Raw genomic sequence first — 14338 nt, 5'->3', positions numbered from 1 at the left:
AAAAAAAAAAAAAAGCAAACAACAAAACCAATAATCTTTAAAATATCTTTTCCAAAAATTATGAACCCTTAGCCATTGTAATGGCTTACAATGAAGAATCACCTGGAAGAACTTTGGAAGAATTTAAGAAATGCTTATAACTATGTCCAAACAACTGAAAGAAGACATGTGTGTAGTCTAAGATGACCTAGAACAAATGAGTAAGAAAGGGAAGGCAACTGAAGACAGGAAAACACAGCTAGACCTGAAGGCCCACACTGAATTTACACTGAAACCAAAACAAAACAGTAAACTAAATAAACCTGTGAGTGGAAAAGAGTCACCCACAAAATGGATCCTGTGGAAAATAGAGTCGGGAGCTAGGAAATGAAGTAAAGAAATTGGCTCATGCAGTAAGTCAATGAGAAATGTGCAAACAATTTTCAAGATATGGAGAGAGCATGGGAAGGCCTTGGGATATCATGAAAGTGCCTAACCTTCAACTTACAGGCATAGAAAATAGTTCCAATAAAATCACAGGAGAGAATTTCCCAACTCTAAAGAAAGAGATGCTCATTCTGGTACAGAACACCAATGGACAGGACCAGAAAAGAAACTCCCCAGACATCATTTAAAACACTGAAGGCAAAGAATGAAGAAAGGGTAGTGCAAGCTGCAGGAGAGACAGGTCAAATCACATATGACTACTGGTCCATCAGGGTAACATCTAGTTATATGACAGAAACTTAAAAGCCAGAAGGGCCTGGAACAATGTCCTCCAATTTCTGAAAAAGTTCCTGTCAGCCTAGAGTGTTATACTCAGCAAAACTATCTTTTAAAACTGAAGGAAAAAAATTAAATTTCCATGATAAAAGTGAACAGAAGGAACATGGAAACACTAAAGCCAGCTCTGCAGAGGGTACTTAGGGCTGAAGAGGACACACACACCCAAGAACTCACAAGGAACAGACAATGCCAAAGCACTTAGTCAGGAGGTCTGAGAAAACACAAGACCATCAAAATGACAGGGATTAATACACATCTCTCAATGGTATCTCTTCATATTAATTGTCCCAATTCTCCAACAAAAGACACAGACCATAAGATTGGATTAAAATGGACCCTATACTTTTTTGCTGCCTCCGAGAAACACACCTCAATAGCAACTTAAATTCAAAGGATGAAAAGGGGCATTCCAAGCAAACAGAACTAAAAAAACAAGGAGGCGTTAACTATTTTAATACCTGACAAAACAGACTTCAAATAAGAACTAGTCAGAAAGGAGAAGAATGATCCCCTCATATTCATTGAAGAAACAATCACCAAGATACTACAATTCTAGACATGTATGAACTAAACTCCTGCATACTCCATGAAAGACATTAAAACTTGACCTAAAACACAGTAACTCTGGGTGACTTCAATATTCTATTCACTCCAATAAAAAGGCCAGCTAGTGGGCTGGAGAAATGGCTCAGTGGTTAAGAGACCTGGCTGCACCTCTAGATGACCTAGGTTCAAATTCCCAGCATCCACACTGCAGCTGACAACTGTCTGTAACTCCAATTCCAGGGGATCCATCAAGGCACACATGTACATGGTGTATTTATCAATACATGCAGGCAAAATACCCATACACATAAATAAAATATCTCAACAAACAAAAAAGGTCATTTAGATAAAAACTAAACAGAGACAATATGTTAAATAACATCACAAATCAAATAGACCTAACTGACATTTACACAACACCCCACCCAAACTCTAATGAATAACTGTGGGTTTCTGATTAAGAAATACCTCTGAACTTAAATACTTGGTCCCTGTGGAGTGTTAAGGAAAATGGCTCCCAAGCACACATATTTCACCAGTGAGTAAAACTGTTTGGAAGGTTTAGAAGGATTAAAGAGTATAGCCTTTTGCTGGAGTAGGTGTGGCCTTATTGGAAGAACTAGGTCAATGAAAGTGGGCTTTGAGGTTTCAAAAGCCCATGCCAGGTCGTGTGTGTGTGTGTGTGTGTGTGTGTGTGTCTGTCTGTCTGTCTGTCTGTCTGTCTCACTCCCCTTCATCTGTCTGTCCACCCGTCTGTCTGTCTGTCCTTGGTCATGGGGTCTCTTCACAACAGTTCCCCAGCTGGTGGTTTGTGGAGGTAATGGAACCTGAAGGAGATAGGAGTCTTTCTGGAGGAAGGACATAACAGGCATGTGCTTTGAAGGTTTATAGCCTTACTCCCACCACCTTTTGTTGTCTCTCTTCATGTTTGTAGATGAAATGTCAGCCATCTTCCTGCTCACTCCTGCAACACTGTTTTCCCTAACTGCTGCCATTCCTTCCTACCATGATCATCTTTACCCTCCTGCCAGTGCAGGCAAACACAAACCTACCTTAGTTCTCTTTTTATCACTGATAAAAGACTGACAAAAACCAACACATGAAGTCAACTGAGGGAAGACAAGGCAGGGACTGCAGATGAGAACCTGGAGGAAGGAACTGAAGTGGAGTCAATGAATGGATGTTGCATACTGGCTTGCTCAGCTTGCTTTCAACACCAGGACCACCCACCTGCCCAAGCGTGGCAGCACCTACAGTGGGCAGGACCCACCATACTAATCATTAAACAAGAAAATGTCCCACCGAGTGGTTTACAAGCCAACCTGACAGAGGCATTTTCTTGAGGTTCCTTGTTTCCAGGTGACCTTATTTTGTACCATGCTGGCTAAAGACTATCAAGCACAAACCCTTTTCTTCCTTCTCTCCACGGACTTTCACAGCAAGAGATGTAACCAACGTGAACACATACTCCTCTGCAGCCATGGAGCTGCTTCCAAAATCAATCACACACATCAGGACAGTAAGCAACTCTTAAGCATCATATAGTCAGTCTATCAGACCTCAATGGGATCAACAGCAAAAGCAACCGCAGAAACCATACAAACTTATGAAAACTAAATGACAACTGGGTCGAGGAAAACCTCTGAGATTCCAAGAATTTGAATGAAAATCTAAACACATCATACCAGAATCTATGACACACAATGACAACAGAACTAAAAATGCCTTCATTTAAACAAAAAGGAGCCCCAAGAGAGTAACTTGACATGCCAGAAAAACAACCAGGCTGAAATTAATGATAGAAATTAAAAGTCAATATGAAGACTCAAGTGAAGATTAACAAATCCTTAGCCCAACTAGTGAAAATTCTAAAAGACCAAAATTAGGACAATTGAAGGTGAAAAGGGACACTTTATAAAGAAATAGATGAATCTCTAGCTGCATAGGACCAAAGTTAATCCAAGATGAAGTAAATAATTTAAACAGAGCCATAACAATGAGACCCATAATAGACTCCCATAATCACAGACTAGGAAAATTAATGAGAAAATGGCTACTCTGCCCAAAGCAATCTAATGATTCAATATAATCCCCATCAAAATTTCAAAATAACAACAAAAAGATGAGAAATAATCTCAAAACTTGTCAAGAAACATAAAGAACCCAAGAGAGCAAAACCAATCCTCAATAATAAAAACCATGGAAGGTTTCACCATCTCTGATGCCAAGCTATAATATAGAGCTATAGTAATAAACAGCATGGTACTGACACAAGACAGTCAGACACACTCATCAGCAGAACACAATAATCCTACAGCCAATTGATTTTAGACAAAAAGGTCAAAAATACAAATTGGAGAAAAGACAGCGTCTTCAACAAATGGTGCTCATCAAACTGGATAGTTAAACATAGAAGAATGAACCAGATCCTTAGCCTGAACAAAATTCAATTCCCAATGACCAAGGACCTCAAAATAAGACCAGATACCCTGAACCTCTTAGAGGGGGAAGTAGGATTGTTTCAACTTATAGGCCCAGGAAAGGACTGTAGGCACTAAGGTCAACAATTAATAAAAAAAAAACTTCATGAGCTAAAGACAGTCTGTACAACAAAGGACACCAACATTCCAGAAGAGGAAATGGGAAAAAAACATTTTTTTAAATTAATTTATTTCTTACACTCCATATTCCATTCTCCATGCCCCCTCCCCTCCGACTACTCCTCTCCACCCCCGGTCCCCTGGCCCCATGGATGCCCACACACCCTACCTCAAAGTATTTGTATTTTGTTTGTTTTTTCAGACAGAGTTTTTCTGTGTGCCCCTGGCTGTTCTGGAACTCACTCTGTAGACCAGGCTGGCCTCAAACTCAGAAATCTGCCTGCCTCTGCCTCCCAAGTGCTGGGATTAAAGGTGTGCGCCACCACTGCCCAGCCAGGAAAAAAATGTTTTTAACAACTACTAGACTGACATAAGGTTAGTGTTTAGAATATACAAAGAACTCAAAATAAATAAATCAACAACAGCCCCAAGAAAAGCCCTACACACACACACACACACACACACACACACACCAAAAACAATTAAAAATTGGAGCATGAAACTACACAGAGTTCTCAAAAGAACACAGATGGCTGAGATAGTTTTTAAAATGTGTGCCATCCTTAGCAACCAGGGAATGCAAATTAAAACTACTTTGAGATTTCATCTTACTCCGATATATAAATAATAATATAAATATATACATATATACATATGTAATATATACATATAACATATACATATAAATTTTATAACACATATTGACAAGAGTGCAAATTACAGTTTGGTGGTAGGAGTATACAGCTTTAATCCTGGTACTTGGGAAGCAGAAGCAGGTGAAGTTTTGAGTTGGAAGCCAACCTGGTCTATATAGTCAGTTCTGGGCCAGCATGGGATATGTAGAGACACTGTCTTAACAAAAAGAAAAACTGAGTACAAACTGGGACATCCACTATGGTAAAGAGTGTGGTTTCCTTAAAAAGCTAGAAACAGATCTACCATATATCATCTTGCTATCCCAGTGTTGGCCTTATTCTCAAGCAGTCTATATCCTACTAGAGACACCTGTTTATCCATGTTCACTGCTGCTAATCCACAATGCCTGGGAAATGCACCAGCCTTAACATCCATCCCTGATGAACAACGCAAATATACAATGAAAAAACATTCAGCTATAAAGAATTAAGTTACAAAATTCACAGCTAAACGAAAGGACCTGGAAATAATCGTTCTGATTGAGGTAACAGGCACAGAAAGACAAACAGAATGCTCTCTTTTCACATGTGATGGCTAGCTGTGAATTTTTAGATGTGTGTGTTTAAATTGGAAATTACAGAAATCAGGAAATTAGCAAGGGCCCGGAGAGGATTTAGATTTCAGAGAAGGGAATGGAGCTCAGGTGTATGAAGCCAGACAGGGAAGATAAACGTGGTGGTGGGAGGAGGGTAGAGGTGAGAACATGGGGAAGGATGATGAGCACAAAAGACATTTGAAAAAGCTGTACAGAAATCTGTCTCCTACACACACACATACACACATATAAAGACATTTAAATGATACTATCCTAAAACACCGGAAGGTGGCATGATGCCTTTCCTAGATACCTAGGCTATCAGCTAAGAAACCCAGTGCCAGGTACCAACTACCTCATGTCAAATTGTTGGTCACCGGGTTCCATAAATGCTCCTTCCCCTAAAACGAGCTACTGCCATTGCTTTTAATTACCATCCAGAACTTGACAGTAAGACTCTACTGCTAAAGACACTACATGTCTAGGTCCCGGGATATGAAGAAATCAAAGCAGACACTTCATTCCTACAGGCTAGCTTCATAGTGCTGGAAGGTTCTATGCACACCATCAGCAGAGAGAAGCCTTACACATTCATACCTGGCTGTGAACTCTGAAAGCTAAAGCAATGACCAGCCTGGCAAGTAGTGGCATGAATAGCATGGGAGCAGCCAATCACTCCCAAACTGGATTTAAAGCCTGCCTGTTACTATTGACTGGGCCAACCCCGGGGCTGCCTAGATCATAGCCTCTAGGGAAGAATCTGTAATTAGGATCATGCTAAATGAACATACTAATAAACTGTCCTCTAACTTATCTTAATAACCATAGATTCACTCATCTCTCAACCCTCACCACAGGAGCTTCTCATCTCAGAAGAGGGGACAAGCAGTAGCCATCTACAGCAAAATGGTTATTTGCCAGGCATGACAGAACCACTGTACACATGAACTCACAGTGGCTATGACTGCATGCATAAGACTAACAAAAGGTCAGCCAGCCAAACCCCCATTGTGGTTGTGGGAGGGGCTCATAAAGTTCCCCTGAGAAGCTATTGACAGCTGATGCCTAGGAGGGGAAGGAGAATCTGCTTTCTTCAAAGATGAAGTCCTAAGAAGGTACCAATGCTCTAGTAGACAGTGTTGGTATTCTGAAGCCTAGCCCACTATAAAAGGGGCTGCTTGTCCCCTCCTCTCTCTTTCTTGACTCTCTCTTGCCTCTTATTCCCTTGCTTCCCCCACTCCCCATTCCCTTTCCCCCTCTCTCCACGTGGTCATGGGTGGTCATGGCCAGCCTCTACTTCTCTACTCTCTCCTCTCTGCCTCTACTAGCCTCTTAACTCCTCTCCCCATGCACTGGATAAACTCTATTCTATACTATACCAATAGTGTGGCTGTCCTTCAGGGGGAAGGGATGCCTTGGCATGGGTCTACCAAGGCACCCCCTTCTCCCACACCTCACCACACTCCCATAGAACATATCTTAATATTTCTTTCTCTTTTTATAAGCACAGCAGACGGTCCTACACCCAAGCACATACAGACAGCATTAAGTGCTTTTACTACCACAGCACATGAAACTAGGAGGGGAAAAGTATTGGGAAAATAGGGAAAGGAATGAAAGGTAAATTTGATTTATCAAAACCTATATATACATGTATAAAAAAGTCCTTAAGCAATACAAAGTAGAATTAAAAAACAATAAACATGGAAGGTCCTTCCCGCTGAGAAAAAGTTCATAGGTGAAGAAAATAACATTCTAATACTTTTCGGACTTAGTGTCTATTTTCAGTTGGGGGTGGGTAGGATGGGCTTGAGAACTATGGTGTTCCTAAAATGGTTTCACATTTAACAAGTAAGATACACACATTTAGCTCATTCTTTCTTTATCTTCCTGTCCCTATGTAGCTAGCATATTGCAGTTCTTAGGGTTTTGACTGAATATAAAAGTGGTTTTAAGGCAATTTGTGACCAGGAAGAGAAAAAGCAACAGATACTTGAAACAGGGGCTGGAGAGGTGGCTCAGAGGTTACGAGCACTGTAAGCTCTTGTAGAGGACCAAGGTTTGCTTAGTAGTACCTACACGATGGCTCACAACCATTTGTAACTCCAGTTCCAGGGGATCCAGCACCTCTTCTGGCTCCCGTGGCTGCATACACACAGGTGGCACACTTACAGTAAGGTAAGTATTTTAAAAATAATAAGCTAGAAGTAGGAAAGATACCATAAAATCTTCCAACCCACCTCAGAAGGGCCCTCTTAATTCAATGGTCAGTGTGTACAATACAGCAGCCATCCTCCCAGTCAGATTTCTGTGGCTATACATTCAAAGACTGAATTGAAGACTAAAGATAAATTTAAAGATAAAGAAAATACACTAGCACTATCATTTTATTGATAAAAGAAATTTCCCCCAAAATTAACAAGTAGGTGAGCAAGTTTATTTAAAAAAAGAAAGAAAAACAACCTTAAACCCTCTTTAATAAATCTTAAATGTTACAGTCAAATAATTTTGTTGTTGCTAAAGCAAGGTCTCAAATACCCCAGGGCATATATGGCCAAGACCTTAAACTTCTTATCCTCCTGCCTCCACTTCCACAGGCTATGATCCCCAGCATGCACTTGGCACACAGGAATAAAATCCAAAACCTCCTGCACACCAGCCAGGCAAACACACTACCAACTACTATATAGCCTGGCCCTAAAACATCCTTTTAGGTAGTCTATCAAAACAATAAACAAGAGTCAACTCAAAGCCACCACTTGAAAAGCAAACAGTCCTACTCACAGGCTACTTCCCAAGCTTCAGAAAGCTTTCTGAGAAAACAGGTCATGGAAATGAGGTTTCATTGTTTACCAATACTGGGCTGACTGAAAGATCCTGGGTTTCCAGTGTTAGGTACCGCTTTATGTCTTACTTATGACACTATAACCAAAAATCAAACTAAAATTAGGAGGCAAGGGAGACAGCTCAGTCGGTAAGCATTTGCCTCAGAAGCTGGAGAGCCTGAGTTCTGGTTTCATCCACCAACATAAAAGCCTGTATGCATTACAGGGAGGCAGATCCCTGGAGCTCATCTCAAGAGTCTGACCAAATCTGTCACAGTAAGAGACCCAAAGACTAAGAATGACATCCCACTAGATTCCCAACACAAATGCAAGCATACCAGCCGACAAATGTGTGCTTGCACTATCAGTTTAAGACAGATGTTACTTAGTTACCACATCCAAAACCAGGAAAGGCACATGCTTTAAACATTGAAAGGTTTTGTGTTTTTCTTGTCTTTTGTTTGTTTGTTTTTCTTTTTTTGTCTCAAGAACTCCTGTCACCTGAAGCAGCCCAGGACACTAAATCACTGGGATGATGCTTAACTTACATTCCTCTATCCTCCAATTCCCTAGTTTCACAATATCAGGCATGTATCACTAAGCCCAATTGTACAATTTTAATTTATCCTCCACAATGTTTGACCTGAGTATAGAAATAAATATCATTTCCCTGTATATCTGTACTACAACTGATGGCATGCAGCACCACACCCTGTTGATTATACAGTGTTAGGGAGCGAACCCTGCACATTAGGAAACAATCCTACCACTCAACTACATCCCACTTTCTAAAAATAAACTTTGGACACTAACAGCTTTCCAGTTACTATGTCCTTTGCAAAAGGCTTTCAAATTCTCAGGCAAGCCCTAGGAAGCACACCATGGAACACAGTTTAATTAATGATTCACACAGCTTAATTAATAATTCTCAATAGCTGATCACAGGAAATATAGCCTATCCCAAAGCTGTCCCTCCTTAATACTCAATTAAGCTCTGGATGACTTGCATTGTAGGATTTCAAGTGTAAGTCATAATACAGTTTGTTCCTTTTGTGAATTCTCAGATCTGAGAGTGAAACTTAGTTTTAACAAGTATCAGAACTCACGAAACATTAACCAGAAGGGTAGTTATGAGTTACAACGTTCAGGTTTCTTCTTAAAATACCCCTTTACTCAAACTGAAAACACACTTGCTATCATTTAGCTTACACAACCGACTTCTTACAGTCAAGCATCTATCTACTCCTTTGAAAACAGTGACCTGCTTCCCATTCCAAAGCTTCCTAGCTGCTCGAGCAGCCATGGCTGGGTCTTCACTTCTCCAAAGACTCTGCTTCTAGGCTCTTGGCGCCAAGGAGAAAAAAATTTTTAATACATAAATCATTAAACTCACATTATTAAGAAGTCAGAAGGATGGAGTAAAACAACTAAAAAAAGATACTGAGACATACCCTATTTTCCTAAGAACTAATTTTGAAAATCAAGTTATAGTTCTAAAGAGCATCTTCACAATGCCTCTTGAAAGACAAAACCAAAAACACCCCAAAACATCACCTTTACCCTTAAAGCAAGGCACTCCATAGACGCAGGTGTGTCCCTTTCCAAGAACGTAAAAGAAACGTGTTAAGGACACACTGTACTTTGGGTGCCCAAAGGGTTTAGAGGTTTTTTTGTTTTCAATGGCAAATGCTTTATGTAACAGCTAAAGCTCCATGAACAAGTAAAGCAGTCACGCACTTCAAAGTCAAATGTCAAGTAAAATTGGATTTTAAAGACAATCACTATTTTGTGAATTAGGATATAAAAAAAGGTATTTTGTTTTTTGGAACACTTGGTAATATTGCACGTAAGGATAGGGTCTTGTATATATCTTTAATACACTGTGGGAAAAATAAAACCACCTCTGGCTGGCTCTTTTTGCAAGAACTTTCCTCTGAGGTGAGTAAGTTGACCTTTTAGAGACTTTAACCACCACAGGGATGACAGACTATGTGAAACCACCTTGCTGTAACAATCAGGCAGTAAGGGCTAATCTCAGTTCTGCTGTACAGCCAAGACCAGGAGGGGGTAAAGCTGGAGAATCTAAAGATATACGGCCCACCTGTGACTCTGAGAAACTGTCAGCTAGGGGTGGGCCACACCTCGAGAGAGACTTCCAGGTAAGATTCTCTCCTCTCCAAAGGCCCTAGCCATTATACCACCCCAACCTCCAGTGGTAAGGATGCCACAGTCCACACTGAGTCACCTCCGCCTCTCCCTGCCACCTTCGGAAAGTTAAACACGGGCCTTAAACACCTAATTTATAAGTCTCCAATTCTCCTTCGAGGCAAAAGGTCTTTGGTAACTCCCCAAGTGAGCACTTAAGACTTCCACCAAATACTCACTTCAGGGCTCCCAGCCTTGCCCGGTCGTGGGTAGCTCCGTGCTTTACGGTAAGAGAAATCACTCCCCAACTCTCACGCATAATCTGGCCACACACACATAGCAGCTTCTTGGTTTTCAATTAAAAGCATACTTCCCCCAAGACAGCCCAACCGTGGAAGCCTTTCGCTGAGTGCGAAAGTGTGGGCCCCCAGCCTGGAGGCACTGGCCCTTTAAAGGTTCTCGCTTCCTGTACACCCAGTCCCTCCCTCCTCGCCTGCTCCCGCCCCGGCCAAGGGTCACACTTGAACTTTAGATTGCCCAGAGCCTAAAAGCCTTGGCCACCCACTTGCGCGCGTCAGAAACCGTGCCCAGTGAGTAGGAACGCTCGACGCTCGACCACCTGCTCAGGCCACTTTGGATGATTACAAAAAAAAAAAAAAAAAAAGCCGGCCTCGGCCACCTTGGGCAACTGCACAACAGCTCAGCCAGCTGCGCGCTTAGCTATGCCACCAGCTGCGGGAGCCCCGCGCGTGCGTGGGGGATGTCTCCAGGGCTCCCGGCACCTCCGCGGTCGGGTCCGAGGAAACCTCGGCGGCAAAGGGTCGGGAGAATGGGGGGTGTGCGTGTGGGCGGGGGAGTCGCCCGAGCCCCTCGCAGGTCCGGAGTGTCAAGTGGAAGCGAACCCTCGCTCCAACCACGAGCTAACTTTCACGCCTGCTCCGGCGTTTCACTTAAGTTCCCAAACAAGCCCTCCCGGGGGTCCTTCTAGAACTCCCTCGCCAGCACCTGGTCCAAATGTGGCTCCGGGTCTCGGGGAAGCCCCCGCCACACCTGCCGTTTCTCGCCCGCTCTCTCCGTGCGCCCATCATTTCCGGGCCCCGAACACCCCACACGGCGGACCCCAACACATCCCCCACCCCTCCTAGGCCGCCCCACCCCCGGAGGCCGTTCACCTTCCAGCCCGCCGAGCTGTTGCTGTCGCCCTTATCCTTGAAGTAGGGCACGCTTTTCACCATCCACTCGTAGATCTGCGACAGGGTGAGCCTCTTCTCGGCCGAGCTCTCGATGGCCTTGGTGATGAGGTCGGCGTACGACAGGTTGCCCCACGCGTTGCGGCGGGACGAACTGGTCTTGCGCGGCTGTCCGGCGAGCGGCCCCCCGGCGGCGGGAGGCACCGGTGGGGGCTGCGACAGCGGTCCGGACGGTGGGGGCTGCGGCGGCGGCGCCGGGTGCACGCAGCCCGCCTCCGGGCCCTGGAAGTCCCCGCACAGGCCCCTGCTGGCGGCAGCCGCGGCCGCCACGGCCACGCAGCCCGGCGCCCGTGCGAAGTCCTCGCTTTCCTCCAGCAGGCTCAGGTTGCTCATAAAGTCCGTGCTGACAGCGGACGCCGAGGCCAGGCTCGCCGCGGCGTCGGGGTTGGCGGCCGTGCCCCCCGACGGCGCCGGGCTGGAGGTGGTCGAGGCGGACTGGTTAAACTCCGGCCTGGGCAGCGGCCAGGTGCAGGAGCGCTGCCGGGGCAGCGGCTCGAAGTCCGGGTCGGTCTCCACCACCTGGGGCGCTTCGGCCATGGTGCCCCCCTCCCCTCCCCCACCAGCAGAGAGGACCGGGAGCCGCGGCCACCGGGGGCGCGGAGCGGGCGACCGGAGTGTCGCTCCGAGATTGGGGGCCGCGGACGGCGGACGCACGCCGGAGCCAGGCGCTGCGCAGCGCGGCGCGGCGGACGGACGCGCCCAGAACTTAACTTCGCTGGGTCACCGGTGTCTCGGATCCTCCGAGTTCGTGCCTTGGACGGGGCACGGACCAGGCCGCGGAGCCCGTCAAGCTCGGGCAGCACGCTCCTGCTGACAGGGCCGCGGACGCAAAGGCAGACGGGCGGACGCCGCGGGGCCGCTCTGTCTCCCCGCGGCCGCGCGACCGCGGCGCTGCTGCCTGTTGAATGTGGCGGCGGCGGGGACTGCAGCGACTCTGCAGCCTCCGTCTTACGGGCTCTGCAGCGGCTCCCCGCCCGCGGCGGCGCGCGCGCGCCGCCCCGCCCCTGACCGACAGGCTGCGCGACCAATGGGCGCGCTAAGTCTCCCCCTAGGCAACCAATGAACAAAGGGTCTGGGCGGGAGCTGCCTTCCTCCGGAGGCGGCTGGAGGTTAGTGGGGGGCCGTGGGGTGTTTTTCTTTCTCACACACTTTTTTTTTTTTTAAACTCAATCTCCGTTATTATTTTCTGCAATCCTCAAGTGTTTCTGAGTCTCTGGCGTCTCCGTGTTCTGACTGCTAGGAGACAAACCAGCGTGGAGGCGGCGACCGTACTTTTGTTTACTACAGAGTGCCATCGAGTACTCCAGGCAGAGCCCAGACCCTGACTCCCGGGATGGCGCGGGGCCGCTGCGCGCTCCCGGACGCGACGTGGGCGGTGGAGCGCCTCGTGGATTCCACTCAGCCCGCTCCGCCCACGCGTCTTCGCGGAGTTCTCGGGAAGTCGGTGGGGTTTGTTTTGGAGGAATGTTTTCTTCAGCTGGCATCTGCCCCGGCCGCCCCAGGCGCGACCCGTCGCTCTACGGCTTCCCATCCCCCCCACCCACCCTACCTGTGCACACCTGCAAGCCGAGCCTCTGCGGCTTGGTCCAGCCCCCAGCCTCCAATCATCCTCAACCCAAAAGAGGTGCGACGCGGGGAGAAGGCAAGACTGTTGCACAAGCACCTAGATCCAGTAGCGCCCCGGATCCGAAGTCTTCTATGAGAACCGCTTTCCTGCCAGGGGAATCTCACTTTTTCCTGAGGGCCGGAGTGGTGGCTAAAGGGTCAGAGGAGAGCGTTTAAGAGGACAACTTTGTCACTTTATGACCTCTAATTAAGTTTAACTGCTTGCTTATTCTTTTTTTATTTAGAATGGAAGCGATGAGGTGTTGAAGTCGCCAAAGGAGATAAGCCCCAAGTGTTGGGGCACAGCTCCTCCCCCTCAGTTCTTTAAGCTCCTAGTGTGAGCTCCCAGACCCGGGTATCTAATACACGTTCAGCAGAGCCAAAAGTAGAAAGATCGCAAAAAGCGATCCTTTTTGCCTTACAGAGTAGAAGAAAATGTTCCCTCGCTTGATTTTCTGATTTGCTTTCTCTTTTAAAAAGAAATATAGGTGGCATTTTCTTTTAATGACTAGGATGCCTTAGAGTTGAAGATGCATATTAATTAGGGTTTTAAATATATCCAAAAAGATGACTTCTAATTTCTTGTTGCTGTTGTATGTCACTCTTCTTTCTTACGTGGAGTTTTTCTCTGTAAAGCGAGGCTACAAAAGAAAGCCAGCCTTCTTATTCCTTCCGCTTTGCCTCTAGCATCCCTCTAATCCAGGCCCCTATTCCCCTTTTTCCGAAACAGCTGCCTACTGATAAAAGATTTGAGTGGAGATTCTGAACCAGAGGTACTGAGGGCAGTTTGGTTGACTGTCTCTTCACCTTGACTGCAAATGTTGGCTGGTGAGGTCTTCTTTGACCGCCCGCCGCCAGGAGACTTGAGTAAATGGGTGAGCTTAAAAAGGACCACAAAGAACAACCCTCTGCTGCTCCTTTGTAATCAATCACACTCTGCGGAGGTGGGCCCACAGTCAGACAGCCGCACCCTGCAAATAGGCGGAGTACTAGTGGACCATTCATGGGGGATGAAATCCAGCTGTGAATTTGGCCTTCGCCTCATTTCTATTCCGGTTTCTCAGGGACTGTTCTGATGAGAGCATTTGGTTAAAGGAGTTTTCCTAAAGCTTTCCCTAAAGCTTCAAATTCTCTAAGGCCACTGTCCCCAATTTGTTTCTTTAAATGTCATAGTATAGGCTAGTGGTATAGCAAAGGCTTAACACGTGTGGGGTCCTAAGCTCAATGCCAAGACCAAAAAAGAAAAGAGCCGGAGAACCGGTGCAATCAATGTCCCCAATAGAAAGGTTTTTATAAACAAATTCATCGTGATTATTCATGGTTGTGTGAAGTCAGTTTACTGAAGCATGGGGCATCACTGAGCATCACACT

General features: G+C 45.8%; 1 protein-coding gene across 2 annotated transcripts in view; it reads right to left on the bottom strand.

Annotated features, from left to right (window-relative positions):
* The window catches only part of Foxo1 (forkhead box O1), an 82573-nt gene extending 70205 nt beyond the window's left edge, over window positions 1–12368 (bottom strand). The window contains exon 1 of one of the 2 annotated variants that reach the window (XM_031376217.1): window positions 11285–12368. In XM_031376217.1, coding sequence (XP_031232077.1) covers window positions 11285–11899 — 615 coding nt within the window. In that variant the 5' untranslated portion in view covers window positions 11900–12368. The remainder of the gene's footprint in view (window positions 1–11284) is intronic. The other variant, XM_031376218.1, reaches the window with a different exon arrangement.
* Between the last annotated feature and the right edge of the window lie 1970 nt (window positions 12369–14338).

Source organism: Mastomys coucha, unplaced genomic scaffold (assembly GCF_008632895.1).
Source record: "Mastomys coucha isolate ucsf_1 unplaced genomic scaffold, UCSF_Mcou_1 pScaffold16, whole genome shotgun sequence".
In the NCBI taxonomy this organism is placed as follows: Eukaryota; Metazoa; Chordata; class Mammalia; order Rodentia; family Muridae; genus Mastomys; species Mastomys coucha.
The sequence above is the reverse complement of the archived record's forward strand: the minus strand, read 5'-3'. Positions and strand labels throughout refer to the sequence as shown.